General features: G+C 36.1%; 1 protein-coding gene and 1 pseudogene across 3 annotated transcripts in view; one reads left to right on the top strand and one right to left on the bottom strand.

Moving 5' to 3' along the window:
- Window positions 1-257: 257 nt before the first annotated feature.
- Window positions 258-5838, bottom strand: LOC141504360 (small ribosomal subunit protein uS2 pseudogene; annotated as a pseudogene).
- Window positions 5839-13868: 8030 nt separating this feature from the next.
- The window catches only part of LOC141506465 (solute carrier family 22 member 4-like), a 91094-nt gene continuing 77761 nt past the window's right edge, over window positions 13869-27201 (top strand). For 2 of the 3 annotated variants that reach the window (XM_074213274.1, XM_074213275.1), the window contains exon 1: window positions 13870-14440. In XM_074213274.1, coding sequence (XP_074069375.1) covers window positions 14048-14440 — 393 coding nt within the window. In that variant the 5' untranslated portion in view covers window positions 13870-14047. Of the gene's footprint in view, window positions 14441-27201 lie in introns of all 3 variants that reach the window. The other variant, XM_074213276.1, reaches the window with a different exon arrangement.

Genomic DNA, 27201 nt, shown 5'->3' with positions numbered 1-27201 from the left:
AAACATACCAAAACTTTTTAAGAAGCAGTTCTTATTTATATCTCCAAATGTTTTCATCGACCAAAAAACAAATTATTTAACTATACATACAAGGCAATATGCATTTATTAGGTGCTTCCTGCATGCTATTTACTGTGTTAAACTAGCTGGACAAGCAAAACAAAGACAAACTCTCAAGGAACTGACTTTTTTAAAAGAAACCAACATTTATTTTCCATCAGGATTTTCCCAACACTATTAGAGCATCTGGGTAAAACTTAGGACCACTCTGTGGTAGTACCTACCCATTCAGTGGCCTGAGCAGTAGGAGCTGCAGGCCAGTCCTCAGTAGACAGCTGAGCACTCCAATCTTCACTAGGGAACTGATGAATGGGCACAGATCGCACCTGGATGCCCTCAGACCAATCAGCCACCTCTGGCTAAGCAACAGTGAATTCTGAGGCAGGTGTGGTCCATTCACCCTGAAATTCCTCCTTTGTCACTGCGTTCTCAGCTGTGGCCTGCTCTTCCTTTTCAATCTCCTCTGGAACTCTGTAGAAGTAAAGATCAGGCATGACCTCCCGGGTGTTCACGGAAGATGGTACCACACATCCTCAGGACTTCTTGGGCCAGCATCCACCACATCAGATCTAATGAGTAAGCTTCCTTGCTGTTACATGGAATGGCAATGTCCACATAGTGAAGTGGGGAGTCTGTGTTGCACAGTGCAGGGTTTGGAAGGTTAACATGTGATGCTTCAGTCAAAGGTTGATGATCTGCACGAGGATCAGTGACAACCAAGAGGTGAGGCTCCCTGAAAACTGCCTGGATCTGGTTAGTGAAGGTGCCTGGGGTGAAGCATCCAGCAATAGGTGTGGCGCTAGTGTCAGCAGCAAATTTCAGAACAGCTCTCTGGCCAGTGTTCCTGGATGAGATGACACTAATATCAGCTGGTTTTTCAATGGCAACAATGGCACAAGCTGCCAGCAGAAGCTTTTTCCAAGTTCTCTTCAAATTAATAATATAGATGCCATCACCCTTCCTTTTGTTAGTATACTGTTCCATCTGGAAGTCCAAATTGATACCACCCAAATAGGTCCCTGCAGTGAGGAATTGGAGAACATCCTCCTTTATCTGCACAGCATCTAGGGCTCCGGACTTTGTGAAAGTTTCCCTTTAAAGTTATGACGGTTACAACGTTGTATGGATCCATCTTCTCGGCAGTGCGGAAAAGGGAGCTGACATTTTAATGAGGGAAGACAGTATGTAAAAAGAACTAGATAGGTGAGGGGATGAGTAGGGATATGTCAGAAAGGTCCAATGTGAAGAGTACAACCAGGAAGAAAAAGAAGCAAGTCTGGCTTGGACCTGTCATCAAGGTGAAAGATCCTGGAAGGCAATCACCAGTGAGAGAAGTGGGCCAACATGGAAAGGTAAGTTCTAGGAGAGATAGGATCCAGGTTGTGAGGGAAGTTCCAGGGTAGGGAGACAACTAAATCAGAAACACAGACAAGAGGGAAAGAAACAGGATTGACATAGACCCGTTCTCAAAATAGAAATCACAAGTAAAAAGTAAAACAATAGGGGGACTAAGTAGATAGAGGACCAGCCCTGGAGTCAGGAGAACCTGAGTTCAAATCCAGCCTCAGACCCTTAATAATTGCCTAGCTTGTGACCTTGGGCAAGTCACTCTTAACCCCATTGCCTTAAAATAAAATAATAATAATAATATTATTAGCAAAATATTCAATATGATTTTTAAAAAGGAAAATTAAACTTCATATAACATAAAAAGAAAAATTAATAAACAATGAGGAAATAAAGGAAATTATCAGAAATTATACCAATAAAACTGAAAACTTATAGTAAATAGATGAATATTTATAAAAAATAAAATACTCAGACTAAAAAAAAGAAATAGAACACATATAATTGAACAAACCATATATAAACTTAGAAATTCAATTGAAAGGGGACAAAATCTTCAGGGTCAGAAGAATTTACAAGTTAAGTCTATCAAACATTCAAAGATTAATTCCAATATTACATGAATTGTATTCAATAATAGGAAAGAGAATTCTCCTAATCTCTTTCTGTGATAGCAATATGGGTTTGATACATAAATCAGGAAATTAAAGTAAAGAAAACTATAATTTGGGGGGCAGTTAGGTGGCACAGTGGATAGATCCTGGAATCAGGAAGACCTGAGTTCAAATTCGGCCTCATTTGATAATTACCTAGCTGTGTGGCCTTGGGCAAGTCACTTAATTCCATTCCCTTGTAAAAAATTAAAAAAAGAAAAAACCTGGGAAAAAAACTATAGATCAATGTCCCTAATGTAAATATTTTAAATAAAACATTAGAAATAGTTACAAAACATATAAAAGAGAACTCATTATGATGACATTGGATTTATTAGCTTAGTATATAGACTATGATAATATTTTATATTTATATAAATATATTTATATAAATTATATATTTATATAATATTTATATTTTTATATAAATTTATATAAATTATAATTTATATAAATTATATATTTATATCATTTATAATTTATAATTTATATTAAAATATAATAATATTTTAATAATGTTTTGTTAATATAAATCATTAAACATCATGGTTATATTGACAGATATGATTAAAATTTTTTTCAAAATCCAATATATATTTCTATTTTTTAAAAACTAGTTAATATGGAATGATTGAACTTTCCTTTAATATAGCAAATAATATGTATCTAAAAATATGAACAAACAATTACAGAAAATAGAAAAAAGTTAGAGATATTTCCAAGAAGATCAAGGATAAAGTAAGAATATTTCACAGAAGTTCCAGTTATAACAACAAAACAAGAGAGAAAATTTAAGGAAATAAGCAAAGAAAGAAGAAATGAAATTACTGTTTTTTTCAGATATGTTGAGTCATTCCCTTTATAAATTAAATGTGAAAGTTGTACAAAAATATTTGTAGCAGCCCTGTTTGTGGTGGCAAAGAATTGGAAATTGAGTGAATGTCCATCAATTTGGGAATGACTGAACAAATTGTGGTATATGTGTGTTATGGAACACTATTGTTCTATTAGAAACCAGGAGGGATGGGAATTCAGAGAAGCCTGGATGGATTTGCATGAACTGATGCTGAGTGAGATGAGCAGAACCAGAAGAACATTGTACATCCTAACAGCAACATGGGGGTGACGATCAACCTTAATGGACTTGCTCATTTCATCAGTGCAACAATCGGGGACAATTTTAGGGTATCTGTGATAGAGAATACCATCTTTATCCAAAGAAAGAATTGTGGAGTTTAAAGACCAAAGACTATTACTTTTAATTTTTTAAAAGTTATCTTATTATATAATTTTGCTATCTCTTATATTTTATTTTTTCCTTAAGGATATGATTTCTCTCTCAACACATTCAATTTTGATCAATGTATAGCATGGAAACAATGTAAATACTATCAGAGCCTTCTGGGGGGGGGGAAGCAAGATTGGGGGAAATTGTAAAATTTAAAAAGCAAAAAAAAAAAAAATTAAATATGAAAGGTTATGAATTGGGGTGGTTAGGTGGCACAGTGGATAAAGCACCAGCCCTGGAGTCAGGAGTACCTGGGTTCAAATCTGATCTCAGATACTTAATTATTACCTAGCTGTGTGGCCTTGGGCAAGCCACTTAACCCCATTTGCCTTGCAAAAACCTAAAAAAAAAGATTATGAATAGGTAATTGATTTTTTTAATCCAAGCTATAATGATATAAAAATTTTTCAAATCACTAACAATTAGCAAAATTCAAATTAATGTTAATCTGAGGAAAATTACTAGATCTATATACAAAATGATTAGACCTATAGAGAAGAGATTAACAAAAGACAAAAGTAGTCCCAAACTAGAAACTAAAGGAGTACTAGGAATGTCTAATCAAATTATGGTATGTAAAATAAGAATGTAATGGAATATAATGCCATAAGAAGTCATGAAATTGGCAGTATCCAAGAAAGTTAACAGAACTAGAAGAACAATTTTATATTAATAGGGAAAAAAATCACTTTGGAAGACTTTAGAACTCTGAGTAATGCAATGCTAAAGAGGAAATGTACAACTCACATTCTGCTTGATAAGTGATGGACTTTTTGGATGTGACTGATATGGAACTTGTTTTGCTAGATTATGCATATTTTTATAAGGTTTTATCTTTCCCTTCCTCCTATACCTTCTTGGCAGACTTCTAAAGGTCTTTACTATACTTTATTACACTTTACTACACAGATACTGAAAGCAGTGGTAGATGGTGTTCCCTAGATTTCTATGTGGATTTTAATATATTTATTATTCCTGAATTTTTTTTACTGTGAAGTACTTGTGGTAGTATTATTTTCTCTTTTTAGTTATTGATAAGTGATTTTAAAGTGTCATCATGGTGACTGTTTAGTTTGTATAAATAAAAGTGCATCAATGGAAGCCCATGAATTGAAGTAGTAAGTAAAGGAAGTATATTCCTCCACACCAAGGTTATCTTCAAGGACTATAGGAGTGTTTAAAAATAATTATGTAGTGATGATCATTTGCTGGTAACCTAGTCAGTATAAAACAGCATATAAAAGTATGATTGAACCAGCCAAGAGAATAAGTGGGTATTCACATTCCTGTGTGAGAGATGTAAGGCTCAGCAATAGATATAAATAATCTGCAGACCCTTCCAAAAGAAAAGTAGGGTTGGTTGACTAAGAGACCTATCATTGAAGATGATCTATTCATAATAAGCTTATGGTACAGGATAATGACCAGATCTGCCTTCATCAGGAAAGTCTTTTAATGTAAAATAAACTCATAAGAGCTGGGCTTCTACTTACAAAAGATTGACCCCAGTCCTAAATTGTCCTAAGGCTGAGAATCAAAGTCCAGGGAATTCAATTCAATCTAATTCAACTCAATTCAACAAATATTTATTAAGTAGCCATTTTATTAGAAGAAGAAAAACAAAAACAAAAGCAAAACAGTTCCGGAACTTGCATTCCTGATAAGGAAAGAGACCTATAACATGAACATAGACAAGCAGATGGGGGGTGGGGGGTCAGTTAGGTGGTGCCATAGTGCATAGAGTGGTGGGACTGAAGTGAAGAAGGTCTGAGTTCAAATCCGTCCTCAGACACTTGATAGCACTGGGCAAATCTCTTAACTCTGTTTTCCTCATCTGTAAAATGAACTAGAGAAGTAAATGTCAAACCACTCCTGTATCTCTGCCAAAAACATACTTCCAAATAGCATCACAAATCATAAAATCCAAGGAAATAGATTTAATCCCTTAGTCTTGATTCCATCACAACAACTGCCCCAGTCACTTACTTCCTGTTCAAGAAACCTCCCAGGCCTCCAACTTTAAATATCCAACTATGAATTACATGATATCACATAAGGTTAAGAGTAAAAACAACAAGTAAAAGAATAAGTTTATGACTGTAAGAAAACACATCAATGGAAAACACTCCCAATCAATCTCTTCAACCACCACCACCACCACTCCTAAGAATAGAAGGCAATGATTTTATCTCAGCCACTCAGTCCTGAGGTCATTCTAAGGAAACCAGAACAATAATAGAAACACCAACTAATCAGAGAGGTGAGTCCTTCCCAGAATCTTTTTGGTCATGGACTGAATTGATTCCCAAGGCAGTATCAGATTCAATGAAACTTCCTAGTATTGAATCAATCCAATATCTAAGCTTGTCAGAAAGGAAGGAAATTCTCAGAATCTCATAAGCACTGGCAAAATGTGACAGGCCATGCCATTTTTCTGCCCATTGCTTACCTTCCAATCTTCTTAGGGTGCTTTTCAGAATTTTGATGCATCTCCATATAAACTCTGTATCATAGACACCATGCAAGTAAGTTTATCTAGTCAAATTGTTATGTAATTTGAAAAAAAGAATACATAAACAACCTGGGAAGGGAGAGGGGGGAATCAGAAAAGTTATCACCCCAATCAAGTTTTGAAAGTAGATAATCATTCTTGGAGACTGAGATGCTGAGAGAGTACTTTGCAAGTATTCAATGATAGACTGTGTGAAAGCAAGAAAATGGCAGCTGAAATGTCAAATTCAAAGAACAGGTAATACGTCAATTTATTGTAGCACCAGTACCCCTTAACATGTGGGTCCCTAGAAAGTTACCCTGGATTCAAAGGTATTTATATAGCTATGAAACACCCCCCCCCACAGTGTATTTCCCTTACTAGAGAATAGATTAGTTTAAAGAAAGTGAACAATTTGGCAAAATAAATGGTAATAAATCAATCTCTCTCTCTCTCTCTCTCTCTCTCTCTCTCTCTCTCTCTCTCTCTCTCTCTCTCTTTCTCTCTCCATATATATATATATATATATATATATATATATATATATATATATATATATATATATATATATATATATATAATATTCTACTACCAGTTGGGATACAGGAAACTTAAAGCCAGGTAACACATGTGACCAGGGCAATTTATACTTTCAATGCTCCATAGCAACCAATATCTTCTGGTGGTATCATGATACTCTTGTCATTCAAAGTCTTTATAAACTGCACACCCAAACTTTCCCAATCTTCCCATACTTTACACCCCAGCCCCAACCTTATTATGTACTGTGATTCAGGGGCATTGACCTCCTTGCAGTTTCCTCCACAAGACTCCACTTAATCTCTTGGCTCTAGATTGTCCCCCATGCTTTGAATGCTTACCCTTCTCATCTCCATCTCTTGGATTCCCTGATTTTTCTTCAAATGAAAAAACTCATCTTGTTTGTACAACCTTTCCCAATCAAACTAAAATTCTAGTGCTTTAACTCTATTGATTATTTCTAATTTATCCTGTTTATCACTTATTTGTATAAAGAAGCTGGCATGCTATCTCCCTATTAAATTGTGAATTCCTTCAAGGTAGGGACTGCCTTTTGCCTTTCTTTGTAACCTCACTTTGCATCCACATTTAACATAGTGTGAAGATAGGAATTCAGCAGCTAAAATGCTACATCTCAAGAAGAATTTTATTAATTTGTTGTACCAGGTGATAGGCGATTAGAAAAATGACTTCGGGACTTCCTACTCTCTCCATTGACCAATGAACAATGGTCCACTGCCATCTGCTGGTCCGAACTGCAATGCAAATTCTTTCCTAAATTGGACTGGAAGCTAAGGCAAGATCATTTCTGGGAAAACTTACAGCCACATACATTATTTCATTTGAATCTTACAACAATCCTGTGGGGCAGGTGCTATTTATTACACCCATTTTATATATGGTAAAGCAAGCTCATACAATTAGAAAATGTTTGAAGAAGAATTCAAACTAGGACTTTCTGACTACTCTAATTTAATACCTAGCTAAAGGTTTGGTGACCAGATTCCTTTAACAACAGCCCCACCATGCCTTCCATATTTCTGGTAAATACTAAGAATTAGACAGGTCATATAAGGTTTAAAGTGATAATGACCTTTATCATACTTTCCCCTTATCCCTAGGAGAAACATTACCTCTTTTGCTTGCTATCCTAAGAACCATAGGGTTTTTGTAAATATGTGGTATTGTTATTTCTAAATAGAAAAACATTAGATAAGTAATCAATTCATGAAACAACCATTCAATTAACTTAAAATTGTATGATGCTAAACAGCAACATTGTGTGATAAACAATTATGATGGACTTAGTTCTTCTCAGCAGCTCAGTGACCAAGGACAACCCTAAAAGATTTGTTTTGGAAAATGCTATCCACATCCAGATAAAAAATTATGGAGTCTGAATGCAGACCAAAGCATGTTATTTTCACTTTTTAAAACTTCTTTTATGTTTTTTCTTTTTTCTCATGGGTTTTTTTTTCACTTTAGTTCTAATTTCTCTTTCACAATAACTAACATGGAAATGCTAAACATGATTGTACATGTTTAACCTAAATCAGATTACTTACTGTCATGAGAAGGGGAGAGGAAAGAGGAGGTAGAAAATTGTGGAACTAAAAAACTACCTATAAGATAAATGTTGAAAACTATCTTTGTATGTAATTGAAAAACTAAAATAACATCCAAAAATTGTGATTCTTCATTATGTAGAATGTATAGCTAATATTTTATATTTTAGAATTTTTAATTTTTAAATTATTCAAATATAAATATATTAGTTATACATTCCACATAATGAATGTTATAAAAACCTCCTCTAAATCACAACATTGGCTTATTACTTTAAAGTAAGGGATCTTAACCCCTTCTCCCTGGAGGGGTCTGTGAACTTAGATGAGAAAAAAATTACATTTATATTCACTGAATTCTAAATTGTCAGGCCTGGAGTTAGGAACACCTTCCTGAGTTCAAATCTGACTTGAGACACCTTGGGCAAATCTATTAACACTGTAAGCCTCAGTTTGCTCATTTGTAAAATGAGCTGGAGAAGGAAATTGCAAACCACTAAGTGCCAAGAAAACTCCAAATAGGATCACAAAGAATCAGACACACTGAAATGAATGAACAATCACAACAAAAATGTAGTATTTTTTTATTCTGAACTTAAGAAATAAAACATCCATAAAAAAAGTAGAATAAAAAAAAGGATCACACCAGATACTGCAAATATATTATGTACAACATGATATTCCTTTTAAAAATGCAAGTTATGTAACATTTTCTCCCTTCCTCCCCTCCCAAATCCTAGAGATGACTAGCATTAGAAACAAATATATATATATGTATATATATATATGTGTGTATATATATATATGATTTACAAATATGTATGTGTATGTGTGTATGTACATTCTTTTTCAGAATGCAAACAGCATCTTTCTTCATAGGACCTTTGAAATTAATTTAGGTATTTATATTTGTCAGAATGACTTGGCTGCTCAAAGTTGTTCTTAAAACAAGATTGCTGGTACTGAATACAACATTCTCTATATTTCTTTCAACTATTTAAAAGAATTATTCTAGGAGTCTATAGGCCTGATTATATTTCCAAAAGGGTTTTAGACAAAGTTAAGAACTCCTACTTTAAAGTTAATGCAATGTATGAGCTAAAGAATTTCTAAATCCTATGTAAAATATCTATTAGTCTCATGTTAATATTGAAAGGTTTAATAATTAAGGAATAGGGAGAGAGGAAGAGGAAGAGGTAGAGGAAAAATGGAGAGAAGACACAGCAATAGTGTGATCCTAGTCATAAAAAACCTGAATATCCGATCAGTTGATTGGCAGATGACTAAAAAAACTGTCATTTTATATAAGTAATTATTTTGATTAATTAAGTAAAAATATATTGACAAATTAAGAATGTAGATAGAGGACACATAAGATTGTGACTTTCTTAAAAGAAACAATGACAAATTAACACCTAATGGAGACTGAAGAGAGCTGAAAGAATCACAAAACAAATTAATTGAACTTTTAAATTAATAATAAAATATTTATTATTTTGAAATAATAGCTAGCAGTATCTTTGTGGTCTGCAAATCACTTTACATATTATCTCATTTTACCTTCATAAAAACTCTGTGAAGTAGGTGCTATTACTGTCACCATCGTACAGATGAAAAAGCTAACAAAGCTTAACGATTTGCCTGGAGTCAAAGACTCCAAAGACTGAGCCTGGATTTGAATTGTCTTGCTGACTCTAGTCAGAGTACCACCTAGCTGATGAGATGAAATAAGCCAGACGTTGCAGTTCTCTTTAAGCTGTAATTCCAAGAAATGCTATTTTTAAATTTTTATTTATTTATTTTCCCATAAAATGGTAATTTTATGGAAATGTAATGGTAGCTTTTCAACAATCTTTTCTTACCTTTTTCCCCCCCCCTTTCCCCTGAAAGAAAGCAATGTAATATAGCTGCTATATCTATAATTAGGCAATATATAGATCTATATATAATGTTATTTATATTTGGTGAGAATGCTTCATTCAGATTTTTTAAAAACTGAAAGCAAATCTCTGCCAGTCACTCTGCCTATAGTAAAAAGTCTTAAGAGTTATAAAACAGAGCTTTTCTTGGGAAGTTGTCCCTAAGAAAAAGGAATTCTGCTTCCACAGAGGGTGGGAGATATAAAGGCTACCCTAGGTGACATGTCTAACAGAAAGAGCTCTTCCTTATTGGTTAATGAAGCATTTTCCCCAGAGAAAAAGGACATGCACATACTGCTTAAGTGAAGAACAGCTTCCCAGTTGGGAAGCAGGATATGGGAAAGGTATTAATTTCAACTTCTGCTCATCAAGAAAAAACTGAGCTCCAAGGTCTGAACGGTTGGGTTTTTTTCCTTTTTCTGTCACTCTCCCCTGCTTCCTGCTTCCCTGACACATATTCAACTTCTCAAGTTAATTATGGGAAAAATATTCCCACTGAATTCATGTGATAGGCAACTACTGTTGAATATCACTATCACAAAGCAGAATTACAGAGGTTAAAAACCCATAGGTTTTATAATGTTTAAGCACAGGTTCAGATATAAGAAAAATAATTCTCTACACAGACTAGGGTTCTAACATAGCTTAAATGATTTCCAATTACATCAGAGAAACAGAAAAATAATTTTTTTTACTTTATTTATTTTTAGGTTTTTGCAAGGCAGATGAGGTTAAGTGGCTTGCCCAAGGCCACACAGCTAAATAATTATCAAATGTCTCAGACCAGATTTGAACCCAGGTACCCCTGACTCCAGGGCTGGTGGTGCTCTATCCACTGTGCTACCTAGCTGCCCCCAGAAAAAAATAATTTTTGATCACAAAGCAATCTTATACATCCTCTTAGGCAATAAAATTATACAGATTTGGTATATTGGAATCATAATCTCATAATCCTCAGAAAAAGTACCCTGAGTTAATTAAGCAGAATATTGTATAGGCAATCCAAGTAAAGTTACAGATTAAACTACATTTAGAGGGTAGTTTAATCTGTAACTTCACATAGATTGCCTATTTTTCAAATTTAGAGGGTTGGCCAAAAAGGGGAGATTTATACACAGATTTTAAAAAAGCCTTAAAAAAAGATAACACAGGGGGCGGCTAGGTGGCGTAATGGATAAAGCACCGGCCTTGGAGTCAGGAGTACCTGGGTTCAAATCCGGTCTCAGACACTTAATAATTACCTAGCTGTGTGGCCTTGGGCAAGCCACTTAACCCCATTGCCTTGCAAAAAAAAAAAAAAAAAAAAACCTAAAAAAAAAAAGGATAACACAGAGTTGGAACCAGTTAGGACCCTCCCACAAATAAAACAAATTAAATTACTTTGGGAAGTCAACAAACTTTTTGCTTGTCATCTCATGAATTTAACATCTCATTGGATAGATTTCAACCAGTCAAATAACCTAGTTAGAGGAAGCAACCCTGAATTCCACTAAGTTAAGAATTACTAAAGGGAAATCACAAAAATTTTAACACAATGAATAAACATTTATTGTCTGCTATGTTCCAGGCACTATACTAAAGTACTAGGGATACAAAGAAAGGCAAAAGGCAGTCCTTTTCCTCAAGGTCAAATGGAGTAGACAGGGAAAGGAAAAAGAAGATTGCATGTGACTTTCTAATAACAGGATTCCTTTCTATTATGGTGGTAAAATAAAAGTGATATCATTAGAGAATAAAAAGTAGAACAAGTACTAGCAAAGGGAACTATAACGGATTAATGAATAGGAATGAAGAAAGAGGAGATTTGCCACTATGTTTATTTTGGATTATCAATCAAGTAGAAGCAAGTTTGCAAGATGCATTATGATCCCATAAGGGACATGTTTTAATGAGTTCTTCACTTTGCTCAAAGGAGATGGTATATTCAACAGAAGATGCACCAAATACTGTAGCATCTAAAATTTTTAAAGGAAAGTTAAATGAATTACAGGCAGAAATAGACAGTAGTGTTATCACAGTGGAGACTGTAAACTTTCTCTCTCAGAACTAGATAAATCTAGTAAAAAAAAATTAAATAAGAACCCCCCCCCAAAAAAAACATGCTAAGTCCTTGAACTGATTCCTATCCCTCCTTCCCAATTTTCCACACATAATTGAACTTGGGAAAGTTAACAAGCACAAACCTGGGCAGAGAACAGCTTACTAATGGCCATGCTTGGGAAATCTCAGAAAGTACTGGACGATTTTGACTTAAGTTTTGCATCTTACCCAAGGTACAAAATTGTGTAAAGGACAGATATAATAAATCACACTTTTTTGCAAATTCTTTGGATTAAAGGAAGTATTAGAACAAGGCTTCAGTCAGTCCTTACCTTGAATATTATAGATCCACTAATTCCTAAACTCACCAGGCCTCTAAGGACTGGCGTCAGACTGGAGCTTCAGAAGTACAAATCATCTAAACCAGTTTTTGATCTCTTATGTATTCTGGTCTGCTAACCTAGGACCTTCTTCTTAGAATCAGATTTTTTAAATTTTTAATAAAATAAAAAGGATTGCAAAGGAAATAACATTGAAATATGTAACTTGAGGAGAGGGATCCTCATATTCCTGCTGCATTTATATAGCACTTTAAGATTTGCTAAATGCTTTACAAATATTGTCTCAGCTTATCTTCACAACAACTCTGGGAGGTAGGTGCCATTACTATTTTTCTTATTTTACAAAAGAGAAAACTGAGGAAGGCAGAGTGACTTGTTCAGAGTCATGTAGCTTGTAAGTGCCTAAGGTCAAATTTGAACTTGTTTTCTTAATATGAAGTTCAGCATTCTATCTATGTCACCTAGCTGATCTAAACTGAACCAGTAAAAAATCAGAAATTGAGAAAATAGAGGCCTGCTGAAAGATCTCTCCAATGAAGTTTGCACACCTAGAACTAACTCTATGCTCTTTGCAATGTTTTCTCTTCTTCACCCCCAAGAGCATTTCCCTTACTCTGAAATGTCTTACCTGGAAACCAAAAGAAAAATGGCGATTCAGTGATTTCAGAGCTTCTCTGGATTGAGAATGACCCATCCTAACACTCCCAAAGAAAGAGGAAAAAAGAGAGAAAATGAGGTGTATAAAAAAGAAAAGTGGATCAAGGACCCAGGCTGACAGAAAACAAAAATTTGCTGCCTGGAGTCCCAGGGTTTCTTTCAGACAATGATGCTTCAGGCAAACTATCCAAAGACACATCTCACCAAATCCCCTAGGATCTCTGAAGCAACATCTTAGAATCACAAAATTGAGTTGGAAGAAAGCTCCAAAACTATCGAATCCAAACTTTACCCAATTAACCTATGCATTTCTTGAAAATGCCTTATAGAGCCTGTATTTGAATACCTACAGCAACAATTAGCTTTCTTGAACAACTCTATTTATGACATTCTTCCTCATAATTCTCCCCCAAATTAGTCTCCCTTCAAATTCCATCTATTTCACCCAATTCCCTCTGAGGACAAGTTGAACAAGCCTGATTTTTTTCTCCCCATCATATCTTTTCAGACAATTGAAAAGTGATCATTTTTTTTCTCTCTGAAGCCTTTTCCAGGTTCAATTGCCACCACCCAACCCTCCCTCCGCTCCAGTTCTTCCAATAGATCCTTCTATGCTCTACATTCCCCATCAACATCGCCCTTTCCTCAGTGCTGTGGCACTCAGAATTTAAGTCAATAAACCTGGCTATGGTGTGACTCTGACAGAGAGCAGTGGTATTGAATCGCCCCCAGGCAGATGGGAAATGGACCACATGTATTCATTCTTTAAACTCCTTCCAGCTCTTGCCTCCTAAAGAAATGTTTAACCCTTACATACCCCCACATGTGACAACATTCCGATTGACTTGAAACTGTACAACTAAGGTCAGAGCAAGTGGAGCTCTCCAGAGCTGGAGACCTTGCCCCCGCCCCTATCCTATCCTGTGGGAAGGGGCGGGGCAAAGGGAACTCAGAGCAGCAGTCGACCAATCGTACCTCTTTGGGTCCAGGGCAGTGCAAGGGGAGGGGGATGGAGGAAGGAGCAGATTGGGGAGACACCGCCACACTAACCCCCCTCCCCAACCCGCTGCGGGGTTTCAGTCAATCAAAGCTCTAGGCTCCCTAGTCTTTCTCCGGGAGGGCATTCTATCTCCCCCGAGCTACGACATGCGGGACTACGACGAGGTGACAGCCTTCCTGGGCCAGTGGGGGCCCTTCCAGCGCCTCATCTTCTTTCTGCTCAGCGCCAGCATCATCCCCAACGGCTTCAATAGTATGTCGATAGTGTTCCTGGCGGGGGTCCCCGAGCACCGCTGCCGGGTGCCGGCCTCGGCCAACCTGAGCGGCGAGTGGAGGAACCACAGTATCCCGCTGCAGGCGCAGGACGGCCGCGAGGTGCCCAGCAAGTGCCGGCGCTACCGGCTCTCCGCGCTGGCCGGCTTCTCCGCGCAGGGGCTGCTGCCCGGGAGGGACGTGAACCTGAGTCAGGTGGAGCAGGAGCCCTGTCTGGACGGCTGGGAGTACAGCCAGGACACCTACCTGTCCACCATCGTCACCGAGGTGGGTGCCGTACCCCATCGAGGGGGTGTCGCAGCTCTGGAGGGGGAGGGGGATCCCTTAGCCAGAGCTGCCTTCCCCTATGCTTGTGGGCGCATGTCCCTGTGCCCACGTCTCTGTGCTCTGGGGGGGCTGTGTGCCTAAGGAGGGTAGCTGCTGGGTGTCAGCAAAGCATGTGACGGGAGCTTCAGGAAGGAACAGAGGGTTTGGATCTGCGGTCCGGAGCGAATGCGAGCTCCCAGCGCGCTGGCCGGCTCTAGAAGCTCCGAGACCCAAGTGGGTCCGGGTGCTGGAGAGAGTGGAAAGCCGCGCCGGAGCGGCCAAGCCAGCAAAGGGCCAAACGTTACTACCAACACGCCTTTTTCCTGCAGTTTCATAACTAGGTCTGGACCTATTTCCCAAGAACCGAATGTTGGCATGTCAACAGCCCTAGGCGGCAATTGTCCAGAGGTTGAATAGTTGAGTCAGTGTTACGTTAGGACAGTCCAAAAGAAGGGGAAGTTTCTTCCCACCCACTCCCAACCTGCCTCCAAGGGAATGACAGGGTCGAGAGAGGACCGGCTGACCAGCTCCACCCTAGCTGCAAAGTGGCCCCCAGAAGCGGCCTGACTCTGTGGCTCTTCCCTCCCCAGGCCCTCTGGCCTTAAACACAGACACACAGACTTTGTTTTGACAAGTGACCTCTCTCTCTCTCTCTCTCTCTCTCTCTCTCTCTCTCTCTCTCTCTCTCTCTTTCGGTGTGTGTGTGTGTGTGTGTGTGTGTGTGTGTGTGTGTGTGTGTGTGTGTGTGTGTGTGCATCTCCCCCCACCCCCACCCCCCACCTCTGGCATCTGGCTGATGTTTTTCTGCTCTGAACTTGTCTTGAATGCCGGTCCTGGGCAGGCAGCGCTCTGAAGTTGGTCCATCAGCTAACTTTGTAACCTTATAATGACTTTGCTGTTGAAGGCCTCTGGACTTCTACTCTCACTTTCCCCTTAGTTATTAAAAATGTCACTGAAGTATTTGCCTATTCAATTCAATATTCCCCTCACATCCCAACTTATAATGTAAATTTAGGGGTTAAGAGGGAGGAGTTCAGGGATTCTTGGTCTCTGTAACTCCAGAATGAACACCTAGTAAATGTTTGTGGCAGTTTATCAAATTAAAGCACTAGTTTATTGATACGTTAATGGAAATCAGGAAACCATCTCTGTGTTAGTCTGTTAAGGAGGAGGGGCTCCAGTTGTGAGAATTTCCTTCACCAAAGAGCTGCTTCTCCTTTCCTTAATAAATAACTTTTAGAGAATTATCTGAGATACAAAAAGGTGTTGAGTAACTTAGTCTGGATAGAAAGAAAGCAGATATCAGGAGCAGAATTTGAACTGAAGTTTTCCTGACTCCAAGGCTAGCCCTTTATCTTCTCTGCCAGAATCCCTCTAACATTATAGCATCACTTCAAATAGTTTTAAATATTTTTCTATTGTGCTTTCTTCATATTGGGAAGGATTTTTGGAGGCCAAATTTGAACTCAAGTTCTCCTGACTCCAGGGCTGATGTTCTTGCCATCTAACTGCCTCACTTTCCTCATATTTATTAGACTAATTCACAATTATACCTCCCCCTCATTTTTCACAGTTCAAGAAAACGCAAAGCTTTATTGGCTGTTCTTTCCTCTGCAGGGAATTCTAGTTCTAAACTGTGTTTTATCACCACTTAGAAGTTTGTAGTCAGAAGTTTAAGCAGAAAGAAACCTATTTTAGCTATTTTGATTATTTCCATCTTTTTCTCTGATTCTATTGTGCTGAGAAACCACAGACTCCAGAGCCCAGTATTGTCTTAGCTGTGGGGGGTTGGAGACATACAATTTGTTAGTGTCTGTTTGTGTCCTGCAGCACCTACTAACTGCCATTTGCTTTATCTGGGGCTGTTTGTCTAAGCTATTGGCTCTGTCTTACCTTCTACTGTTGACTTTATTCTTTTGAATATTTTATTGGCAGCTTAATTTCAAACTCCAGTCCTATTTACATATAGGTAGATTAATTTCTAATTTCAAGTAGTCTGTGACTTGGGAGTTTTCTTTTCTTTTTTTTAGGTTTTTGCAAGGCAAATGGGGTTAAGTGACTTGCCCAAGGCCACACAGCTAGGTAATTATTAAATGTCTGAACTCAGGTACTCCTGACTCCAGGACTAGTGCTATATCCACTGCACCACCTAGTCGCCCCCTTTCCCTTTGGGAAAGATTTTTATACCTCTTATGCTAGACTATTAATTCTCCTTCTAAATCTTTGCTTTTAGAGTGAAGGAAGCTGAAAGGTGGGACTACATAGTCCTACAGTTTTACCTCTGTTCCACAGGTCCTGATCTAATCCCTTGCCTATAGGCCAAATTCTAGATCTTGAGTTTTTAAATAACCTTCTATAGTTTCTTCTCAGATTTCCCAGTTACTATTATGTCTGGCTCTCTTAAAACTTTATTGGAATAGAGGAAGAAAAGGGTAAATCTCTACTACTTCCTCCTACTTTGTCATCTTTTCTATAAATAAATTTAATTTCAATTCATAAAGTAGGCTGCTATTTAGTCACTCCAAGTTCCCATCAAATTTTTTGCTTATTCATTTTCATTGACTTTTCCTAATATGTTCAGAATTAGTGTATACTCCACTGTTCTATTTCTGATTCTTGTCACATATTATTTCAAATATGTTACATATTATTTCAAATATTTCAATACCATATTTCTTTGTAATTCAGATTCTCATTGTCACTCTAAATTGTATTTTAATATTTCATTACCTTAATTAAAGCTTAGTGAAGCATTCCCCTTTTGTTGGTCATTTAGACTGCATTCTATTTTTTACAATGACAAATTATGCTACTATGAAAAGTTCAAGCAGATAGCTCTTCTTTTTTATTTTTATTTCAAAGAAACTTATTATTTACTTGTGATTTTTTTTAAATATTGAGTTCCAAATTCTCTTCCTCCCTACAGTCCTCTCCCACTCATTAAGAAGGCAAGCTTTTGTGACAAAAGAAACAAACAACCAAAAAAACCTTCCTCTTTAACATCCCCATCAACTGATTTTCTAGTCCAGTTTTCCCCTTTGGATTTGTTATAATGGTCCAAGGCTGGACTATTTAATGGTTCTGGAACTCCAATTGGTTCACACTAAAAATTCTTTAATTAATTCTTAAGCAATAAACAATTGCCCAGTCATATTACAAATATATCTTTCTTTAATGACAACAAGTATGTACATGTTTGAAGCTTTCTTGGTCTGTTTCTTCAGTGATTCAAAACCATCATAAGCTTTTTGAGAAAAAGTTATGGAAGTTATAATTACTTCATGAATAAATCTAAATGATATATATTATTATATTAATATGTTTCTATATTATAACTACTAAATTGTATACTAAATACTCTGGGGGTTCACAGCACAATTTTTGTTGTTGAAAGGGGTTCTTGAGGGGGCAGCTAGGTGGCACAGTGGATAGAGTACCAGCCCTACAGTCAGGAGGACCTGAGTTCAAATCCAGCTTCAGACACTTAATAAATACCTAGCTGTGTGACCTTGAGAAAGTCACAATCCCATTGCCTTGCAAAAAGAAAAAACTTAAAAAAAAGAAAGGGGTTCATGGAACCAAAAATGGTAAAGACCATCCTAGCTTATTGCTTAATGGCCCCCAGTTCTTGCAGACTTTAAGTGACTTCTGTCTCCCAAGGTAGTTCCTTTTATTTTTGGAAATTTCTAATTGTTAAGAAGTTTTTTGGTTTGCTTTTTTTGTCTTTTTACAAAGAGCCTAAAATTGCACCTTTCATGTTTAGGAAGACATTTTATTTGGGTGTGAACAACTGGCACAATGGATACAAAGCATTCTTGAAGTTCTATGTACTTGGAAGGGTTTCATAGTCATTGCCCTACTCATTAACTCCCACTAGCCTATGTTTGTTTCTGCTTAGCTAGAGAGCTAGAGATCTGGAGAAGGAACCTGGGCTCATCTGCTTTTCCCACTGGCACTTCTCTTTTTTTCCCCTTCCTTTCTTCTTTATTGGTTGGTGAATGTGAATGTGAAAAAAAGGAGAATGAAATGGAGGTGAATTAAGGTATGTTTCCAAATTTTTACTGAAGTTTTATATTTTGAAGGGTGAATGGGGAGAGGGTGACTTTTGTGTCCAGTATCATTTTAAGGCTGTGTTCCTCCATATCTTTTAAGTAATAGCAATATGGAGTCCATAAATATATGTGTGTGTATTTATGTGTGCATTATATCCATATTTGCATACCTTTATATACATGTATGCATGTGTATAAAAATACCTATTTATACATGTTGGTATTTCAATATAATTGGTTTCTTTTGTATTTTATTTTATGTACTTAAAAACATTCTTCTGAGAAGCTTCTAGGTTTCACCAAACTGTCAAAGGGATCCAGAATAAAAGGTTAGGAATCCCTCCTAGAGAAGTATTTATTATAACTCTTTTAAGGTCACAAAGACAACCCAGATACCAGAGAAAGTTTGTGCCACAAAAAACAGTGAAAGATGAATAAAGGCTTACCAAGGAAACAGCCTAAGAATTGACAGATCCAAAGCATCTGCCCTTTTCTCTGTTGCTGGAAAGAAACTTGATATTTCTGGAAGAGGCAGGCAGTTTGCAATTTTCTCCTCTAGGAGGGCACTCTTCTGATGCCTAATGACTCATCACCCCAAAGCTGCTGTAAACCACTCCTCTCTTCAGCTTCCTTTCACCTTGGAGACTTTCTATAGTGCCCTTGGAACAGCCTTTCCTGCCATAGGATGTCTGTGGCAAGAGGATTGTGGGAAAGGGAAAGGAAGATCTGAATACATTAACTTTAGCATTAGGTCTGATACTCACTTACCTTTCTTATAATTATGATTTTTTTGTTTATTCAGTTTTTCAACTTTAGTTTTTTATGAACATCAACAAACAAATATTTCACTGTGCAAATGCAAACAAGAAAGAGAATTGTAATATGAACATAGTTCTTTTAATATTTGAAAATGAGGGGTACTAACAGTTACCCTTTTTAACCCCCTTAACTTATTTTCATTTTCTTCTGTGGAGTTTTAATATTTTCTTGATACTCTTCTTTTTCTTTTTTTGTATCTGTCATACCCCATTAACTCACACATACCCCAAATCCATATACAAATCACACATTCTAAATCAAAGCTTTCCCTTGTAACAAATAAGCATAATCAAGGGGATGAGAAGGGTAGGGAAAGGTTCAATACATGTCCTGCCTGAAAATGGATGCCTCAATCCATATTTCTATCTAACTCCATTATCTTTCTGCTAAGAGATGAGTATTTTTTTATCATGTCGTTTGATAATTGTATTTAAAGTATCAATTTTTTAGCCTGACATTTAAGGTATCTGGCAAGTCCAACTATTTGTTTCAACTTCAACTCTCACTATTCCTTTCCATTTTTATAATTCTGCAGCCAAATGAAATCCCTGGTATGTCTTGTACATGTCCCACTTCTGAGTCTTTTGATTTCTGTGCCTTCATTAATATCTTTTTGGATACAACTTTCTCTTAAAGGTTCCCTTTAGTACTACCTCCTTTAAGAAACTTTGGCTGATTCCCTTCAGTCTAAAATTATATTTCCCTTTCAGACTTTATAAGGTATTTGGCATTACTTTCATACAAAAACAATGGAGTAAGACAGAATATAATATTGGTTGCAGAGTATTAAATTTTGGCAAACTTATCCTATATTCTTCTATTTCATGGAAACTCCACAAGTAAAGACAAGACTTTTTTACTTACTTTTTTTTCCTTCAAGGCAATGGGTTAAATGACTTGCCCCCCGCCACACACACACACACACACACACACACACACACACACACACACACACACACACACACACACACAGATAAAGAATTATTAAGTGTCTGAGGCCGAATTTGAACTCAGGTCCTCCGGCTGATGCTCTATCCACTGTACCACCTAGCTGCCCCTTCTAATTTGCTTTTTAAATAAAAAAAAAATTTAGGGGGAGGGAAAAGGCATTTATATAGCTTTTATTATGTATTAAGCACTTTACAAATAATTCTTTAGGTCCTCACAAAAGCCCTGTGAGATAGGTGTTTTTTTATTCTGAACTTAAACATTGAAAAGGAGCATTTCCATACACATGGTAGAATAAAAAAAGAGAATCCTATGTGAAATTGTGAATCCCTATCTCATTCTCTTTGATATTTTTTTAATATGAAAATTCTATGCTTTCAAAACTGCCTTGTTTGTACTTCTTCTGAATTTTCTTCTATATTTTTTATAATGTAGCAATGGCCCTCAATTTGTATGTGTTTATCATCACTGTTGCTAACTCAGCCTCCCCTTCTTAATCCCCTCCAGTTACCTAACAAAGGAGGAAAAAATTTTGTAACAAATAAAGAAGGTCTAGCAAAAGGAATCATCCAGTGACCAAGTCCAAAAATGTATATCTTTACATCTTGCATCAATCACCTTCCTCTCAGGATGTGGGTAATATATTTCATCACAGTTTGTCTGGAGACATTCTTGGTCACAGCAGAATCATTAAATCTTTCGAAGTTGTTTTTCTTTATGATGGTATTGTCTTTGTAGAAATTGTTCTCCCAATTCAGCTCACTACATTCTATATCAGGATTCTTTAAAAGCCTTTCTTTTATCATTCTTATGGTGCAATAATATTCCATTACATCAATATACCAGAATTTGTTCAACCATTCTCCAATTGTCTAAAAGGCAAGATTAAAACATACATCCCCTTAAATTCTAGTTCTTTGCATTATCTGCCCACATTTTAATTTCCCTCTTCAAAATTAGGAAGTTTATTTTGCTTAGGATTATTCCCCCTTCAGTATTATTCTTTTTCTTAATTTCCCTTGCCTATCCCCACTTGTTTCTCTGTTGAACTGGATAAATTTCTACACCAAATTGTTTCTAAGTGAGCATCATCTCATGCTTGCTTCTCTTACCCCTTTGTCCATGTCTAAGCATCATTGGACTCTATAAAACCCATAATTAAAAAAAAACAAAGCCTAGACACTATATTTTAAGAAATTACAAATGATAACTGCCAATATCTATTAGATATAGAGGTCAAAGTAAAGATGGATTCATTACTCACCTCTTAAGAGAAGCCTTCTTCCCTGAGAGGAAAAGGAATACTTTTCCTCATACCTACTCAAATTAGGAAAAGTAGCAAACCCTACCCTTTTCTTCCTCCTTTCTACATTAGTTTGTCTTCTATCCTCTTTTTTTCCTTTTATCTCTTAAAATTCTTAGAACAGGGCAGCTAGGTGGCGCAGTGGATAGAGTACCAGCCCCTGGAGTCAGGAGTACTTGAGTTCAAATCCAGCCCCAGACACTTAATAATTACCTAGCTGTGTGGCCTTGGGAAAGCCATTTAACCCCATTGCCTAACAACAACAACAACAACAACAACAAAAACAAACAGAAAATTCTTAGAACAGAAAAAATCCACTCCTTTCCAAACAGGATCGTTTTCCTCATTTTCTCCAATTTTCTTTGAAGATATTAAGCTTCTGAAGGGACTTGTATCTTCTCTCCCTATTAAAATATGAACACTACATCATCATACAGATCCTTTCAATAAGCTTAACTTTCTAGGTTTGTCTGGACTCTTTTTTTTGCATTCCAATGTTCTTATTCTGCTCTAATCTTTTCATAAAAAATGCTCAAAAATCCTCTATTTTTTTAAAGGTCCATTTTCTTTTTTTCCCTTCCCCACCCCCCTCCCCCAACCTAGAGTTGGCTACAATTAGACATCAATTTGTGTGTGTGTGTGTGTGTGTGTGTGTGTAACCATTCTTCACATAATTATATTTATCAGTTCTTTCTCTGGAGTTAGGTGGCATCTTCCTTCAGTTCCTTATTCACTCAAAGTTGTTCTTATAACAATATTGTTATTTCTGCATACAATGTTCTCTTGGTTCCCCTCATGTCACTCTTCATTATTTCATGTAAGTTTTTCCATATTTTTTCTAAAATCTATGATCTTATCATTTCTTAGAGCCAGTAGTATTCCATCATAATCATATACTAGGCCCATTTCACCCCATAGAATGATACTCAATATTGCAAAGTAAAATTACTCTTGGTTACAAGTCTATATCTTTTTAGCCTTTCAGAATTCTATATTCTTAGATCTCCTGTTTTTTTGGTTTGGTTTGGTTTGGTTTTTTTAGTAGAACCTGCTGAGTCTTGTGTGGTCTTAACGATAGTCCTTTGATGCTTTAACTTTTTCTTTCCAAATAATTACTACATATTTCTTTTGCTTTGGGAACTTGGATATTGGTTATGAAATTCCTGGAACTTCTTCTTTTGGGGTTTCTTTCTGGAAGTGAACAGTGAATTCTTTCTATTTTTGCTTTGACTATTACATCTAACAGTTCCCAGCAGCTGTCATTTGTGAAGTGTGGTACCAAGGTTGTTTTGGTTTTTTTAAATCATAATTTTCACAGAATCCGGTTATGCTTAGAATTATCTCTCCTTGACTTGTTTTCCCAAAACAATTGTTTTTATATCAGATACATTATGTTTTCCTATTTTCCAGTCATTTGATTGCGTTATAAAATTTTTTGCTTTCTCATGGCGTAACTGATTTCTGTTTGGTCTGATCTGGTTTTGGGGGATTCCAATTCTTGGGTAAAGTTTTACCACTTCCTTTTTCTAAACTCCTTATTCTCATTCTAATTCTTTTTTACAGAGATTTTTTTTTAATCTCTTCATTTCTTCTAGTTAGTCATATAGTCCTTGTGGAAAATAATTTTTTCCCTTTGAGGTACTGAGTTAGATTTAAGTGGTTGGTGTTTTATTTGGTTCATTCATCCATCTTGCTTTAGTTCCTGAATTAAGGCTTCATTCCAGGACCAGTATCTATCCACCCCTTGCCATGATTTTGAATGGAATATTTAATCGTGCTTGGTCTTGGTCTGAGTCCCTTAGGTTCTTGCAGTGGATTAAATATCAAGTGAATTATTTAGGTTCAGATTACTAGATCTCCCTGGTACCCTTCAACAGTGTGTTAGATACTCAAAAACCTAGGCTGCCCTGGTCTGAGTGTTGCAGCTTTAACATATAGATTAATGCACTATATTACTGAATACTATTACTCCTTGAGGCTACCAAGAGTCTCACCCTGGGAGAATCTGATCATTCTGGAACTTTCTAAGGAGAGTTCTCAACTCTTGCTCCCTTCAGATGCAGAATGTTGCAGACTATAGGTGTCACTAGCAACATCTGGTTGAGCTGGAAGGTTACCCAAAACTGGTGGAAATTATTGTATCTTAAGAAATGGTAAATACAATATCCTCAGAAAAAGTTGTTTGATATATGTGCCAAGATAAACTCAGAAATTATATGGACAAAATTATAAAACACTTTTTATGCAATTAAATCAGATTTAAATAATTGGATAATTGATAAATGAGCAAAAGATAAGAACAGGCACTTTTTGGATGAAAAAATCAAAGCCATATATAGTCCTATGAAAAATGCTCTAAATCACTATTGATTAGAGAGAAATGCTCCAGCCTCAGACATGTAACAATTGCCAACTGTGTGAATTTGGGCAAGCCACTTAACCCCATTGCCTTAAATAAATAAATTTAAAAAAAAAAAAGAAAAATTTTCTATGAAATTAACTGAATATCAAAAAAGTCTGATATTAAACATAGTATTCCACACCAATGGTCCCTTTAGCTCCATTTACAATTAGAAAAATGTAAATTAAAGTAACCTCTAAGGAGGAAGGGAAAGAATGAGCTTTGAAGTTATTTGAGATTAAGATATCTACAAGATGTCCAATAGAAATAGATACAAGACCTGAGGACAGAAGAGAGGTTAGGGCTACCTCAGAGCTGTCATATTGACTAATATGACAGAACAGAAAAAATGACAAATGTTGCAGAGGAGGTGGGAAAGTTGCACTGTTGGTAGAGTTGTAAATTGATCCAACCATATATATTATGGTTTGGATGAGCCAATATAATAAAAATGAAAATTCTACCTAAACTAATCTACTTATTCAGTGTCATCCCCATTAAACTATCAAAAAAATTTTATTGAACTAGAAAAAACAACACAAAATTTGTATGGAAGAACAAAAGGTCAAAAATATCAAAGGAATCTATGAAAAAAATGTAATTGAAGAAATTTTAGTAGTACCAGATCCTAAACTATACTATAAAGCAGTAATTATAAAAACTATCTGATAATGATTAAGAAATAGATTGATTGGGGCGGCTAGGTGGCACAGTGGATAGCCCTGGAGACAGGAGTACCTGAGTTCAAATCCAGCTTCAGATACTTAATAATTACCGAGATGTGTGGCCTTGGGCAAGCCACTTAACCCCATTTGCCTTGCAAAATAAAAACTAAAAAAAAAAATAGATTGGTGAATCAGTGAATAAGGTAGTGAATATATACAGTAGTCAGTGACTATAGTGACCTTGTGTTTAATAAATGTCAAGATTTTGAGATAAGAACTCACTGGGTTGTGGTGGGTTTGTTTTTTTTTTAATTGTTGGATGAAATTAAGTATAGACTGATATCTTGCACTGTTTACCAGGATAAAGTTAAAATGTATACATGACATAGATATAAAGGGGGACAGCATAAGTCAATTATAAAACCTGGAATACATTATCCAGTTTATGGATAAGGGAAGAATTTATGAATAAATAATAAAAAGAGTGCATCATGGGATTAAAATGAATGACTTTGATTACATTAAATTTTAAAGGTTTTGTAAAATAAAACCAATGTAGACAAGATTAGAAAGAAAGCAGAAAAATGGGCTGAGAAGGGAGGGAGTTAGAGTCAGTTTTTCAGATAAAAGGTTCATCTCAATATAGAGAACTGAGTGAAGTTTATATGTCAATACTTTTATTATTATATACTTATATATATATATATATATATATGGCATACCTGCATATTATATAAACTATTCTGTATATTACATTCATACTTATATATATGTAATTATAAATTTATGTCATTACAAATTTTTAGGTCAAATTACAAGTGATTCCCTAATTGATAAATGAGCAAAAGATATGAACAGGCACTTTTTGGATGAAAAAAATCAAAGCCATATGTAGTCCTATGAAGATGCTCTAAATCACTATTGATTAGAGAAATTCTCCAGCCTCAGACACTTAATAATTGCCAACTGTGTGAACTTAGGCAAGCCATTTAACCCCATTGCCTTAAATAGATAAAATTTTTTAAAAAGAAAGAAAAAAGTTCTATGAAATTAACTGAATATCAAAAAAAGTCTGATATTAAACATGGTATTCCACACCAATGGTCCCTTTAGCTCCATTTACAATTAAAGAAATGTAAATTAAAGTAATATCTAAGGAGGAAGGGAAAGAATGAGCTTTGAAGTTATTTGAGTTTAAGATATCTACAAGGCAACTAATTTAAGATGTCCAATAGAAAGAGATACAAGACCTGAGGACAGAAGAGAGGTTAGGGCTAGATAAGTCAATAAGTCAAAGAGAATTATAAGCATAAACATGGTAATTCAATTCATTGGAGATGAGGTTACCAAGTGAATTAGCATAAAGTAAGAAAAGGTCCTAGATAAGAATTTTGAGGGATATCCCATGGTTATTCATCATGTCCTGGATGAAGATCCAGCAAAGGAGACTGAGAAGTTGTAAGTCAAGGGGAGTTCTAGGAGAGAATTGTGTTATGAAAACCTAGAGAAACAAGAGTATCAAGGGGAAGATAATGATCAGCAGTGTCAAGTAATGCAGAAAGGTCAAGTAGAATGAGACCTGAGAAAAGACCACTAGTATTGGCAATTAAGATATCAATGGAAAATTTGGAGAAAGTGCTTTCAGTTGAATGATAAGGTTGAAAATAAAATTGCAGGGAGAGACTGAATGGAAAGAAAATGAAGGCATTGATTATAGATGGTCTTTCTCAAGGAGTTTAGCTACAAAAAGGAGGAGAAATGCAAAACAATAGCTAGTAAGAATAAATGGATTCACCAAGGGTTTTTAAGACATGGGCATGGATTGCAGACAGAGGGAAATATTCAGAAGACAGGAAGAGATTGAGGATGAATGAAAAGGGGTGGCTAGGTGGCACAGTGGATAGAGCACCAGCCCCGGAGTCAAGAGAACCTGAGTTCACATGTGAGCTCAGACATTTAATAATTAAATAGCTGTGTAGCCTTGGGCAAACCACTTAACACCATTGCCTTGCAAAAAAAAAAAAAACTAAAAAAATGAGTGAGAAAATAAGAATGATTGAGAGAGCAATCTGCTGGTGAAGATAAGATGGAATGTATACTTTAGCCTTAACAAAGAATTTCTTCATGTGAGACAGGGAAATATGAGATTATAGCAAAAGGAATCGGAAGGATGGAAAAAGTTAAGAGGGATGAATATTCTCAATTTACTAATGTCCAAATGTATTTTATTTCAACAATATGCCAATCATTCTCCTCCTGATTTTTTCCTCTTCCGCTACCTATCAGTTTTCATAGAGGGTTCTTTATAAGTGACTGTTGAGTGACTGAATGAATAAATGAATGAATGAAATCATCCTTCTTATTGTTCCCATCATTAACTCTTTTTCCCCCTCTATTGAAAAGTCCAATTTGAATGCTTTCAGTGGAGTCCTGGTGACAGAAACCATTCCATAGTTAATTATTTTAAATTATTTTACTTGCTTTGCTCTAAACTTGGCTCATTTTTGAGTGCTTTAAAGTTTATTTGCCTCACA

The sequence above is a fragment of the Macrotis lagotis genome, chromosome 1 (genome assembly GCF_037893015.1).
Source record: "Macrotis lagotis isolate mMagLag1 chromosome 1, bilby.v1.9.chrom.fasta, whole genome shotgun sequence".
In the NCBI taxonomy this organism is placed as follows: domain Eukaryota; kingdom Metazoa; phylum Chordata; class Mammalia; order Peramelemorphia; family Peramelidae; genus Macrotis; species Macrotis lagotis.
This window is presented reverse-complemented; position numbering and strand designations above follow the sequence as displayed.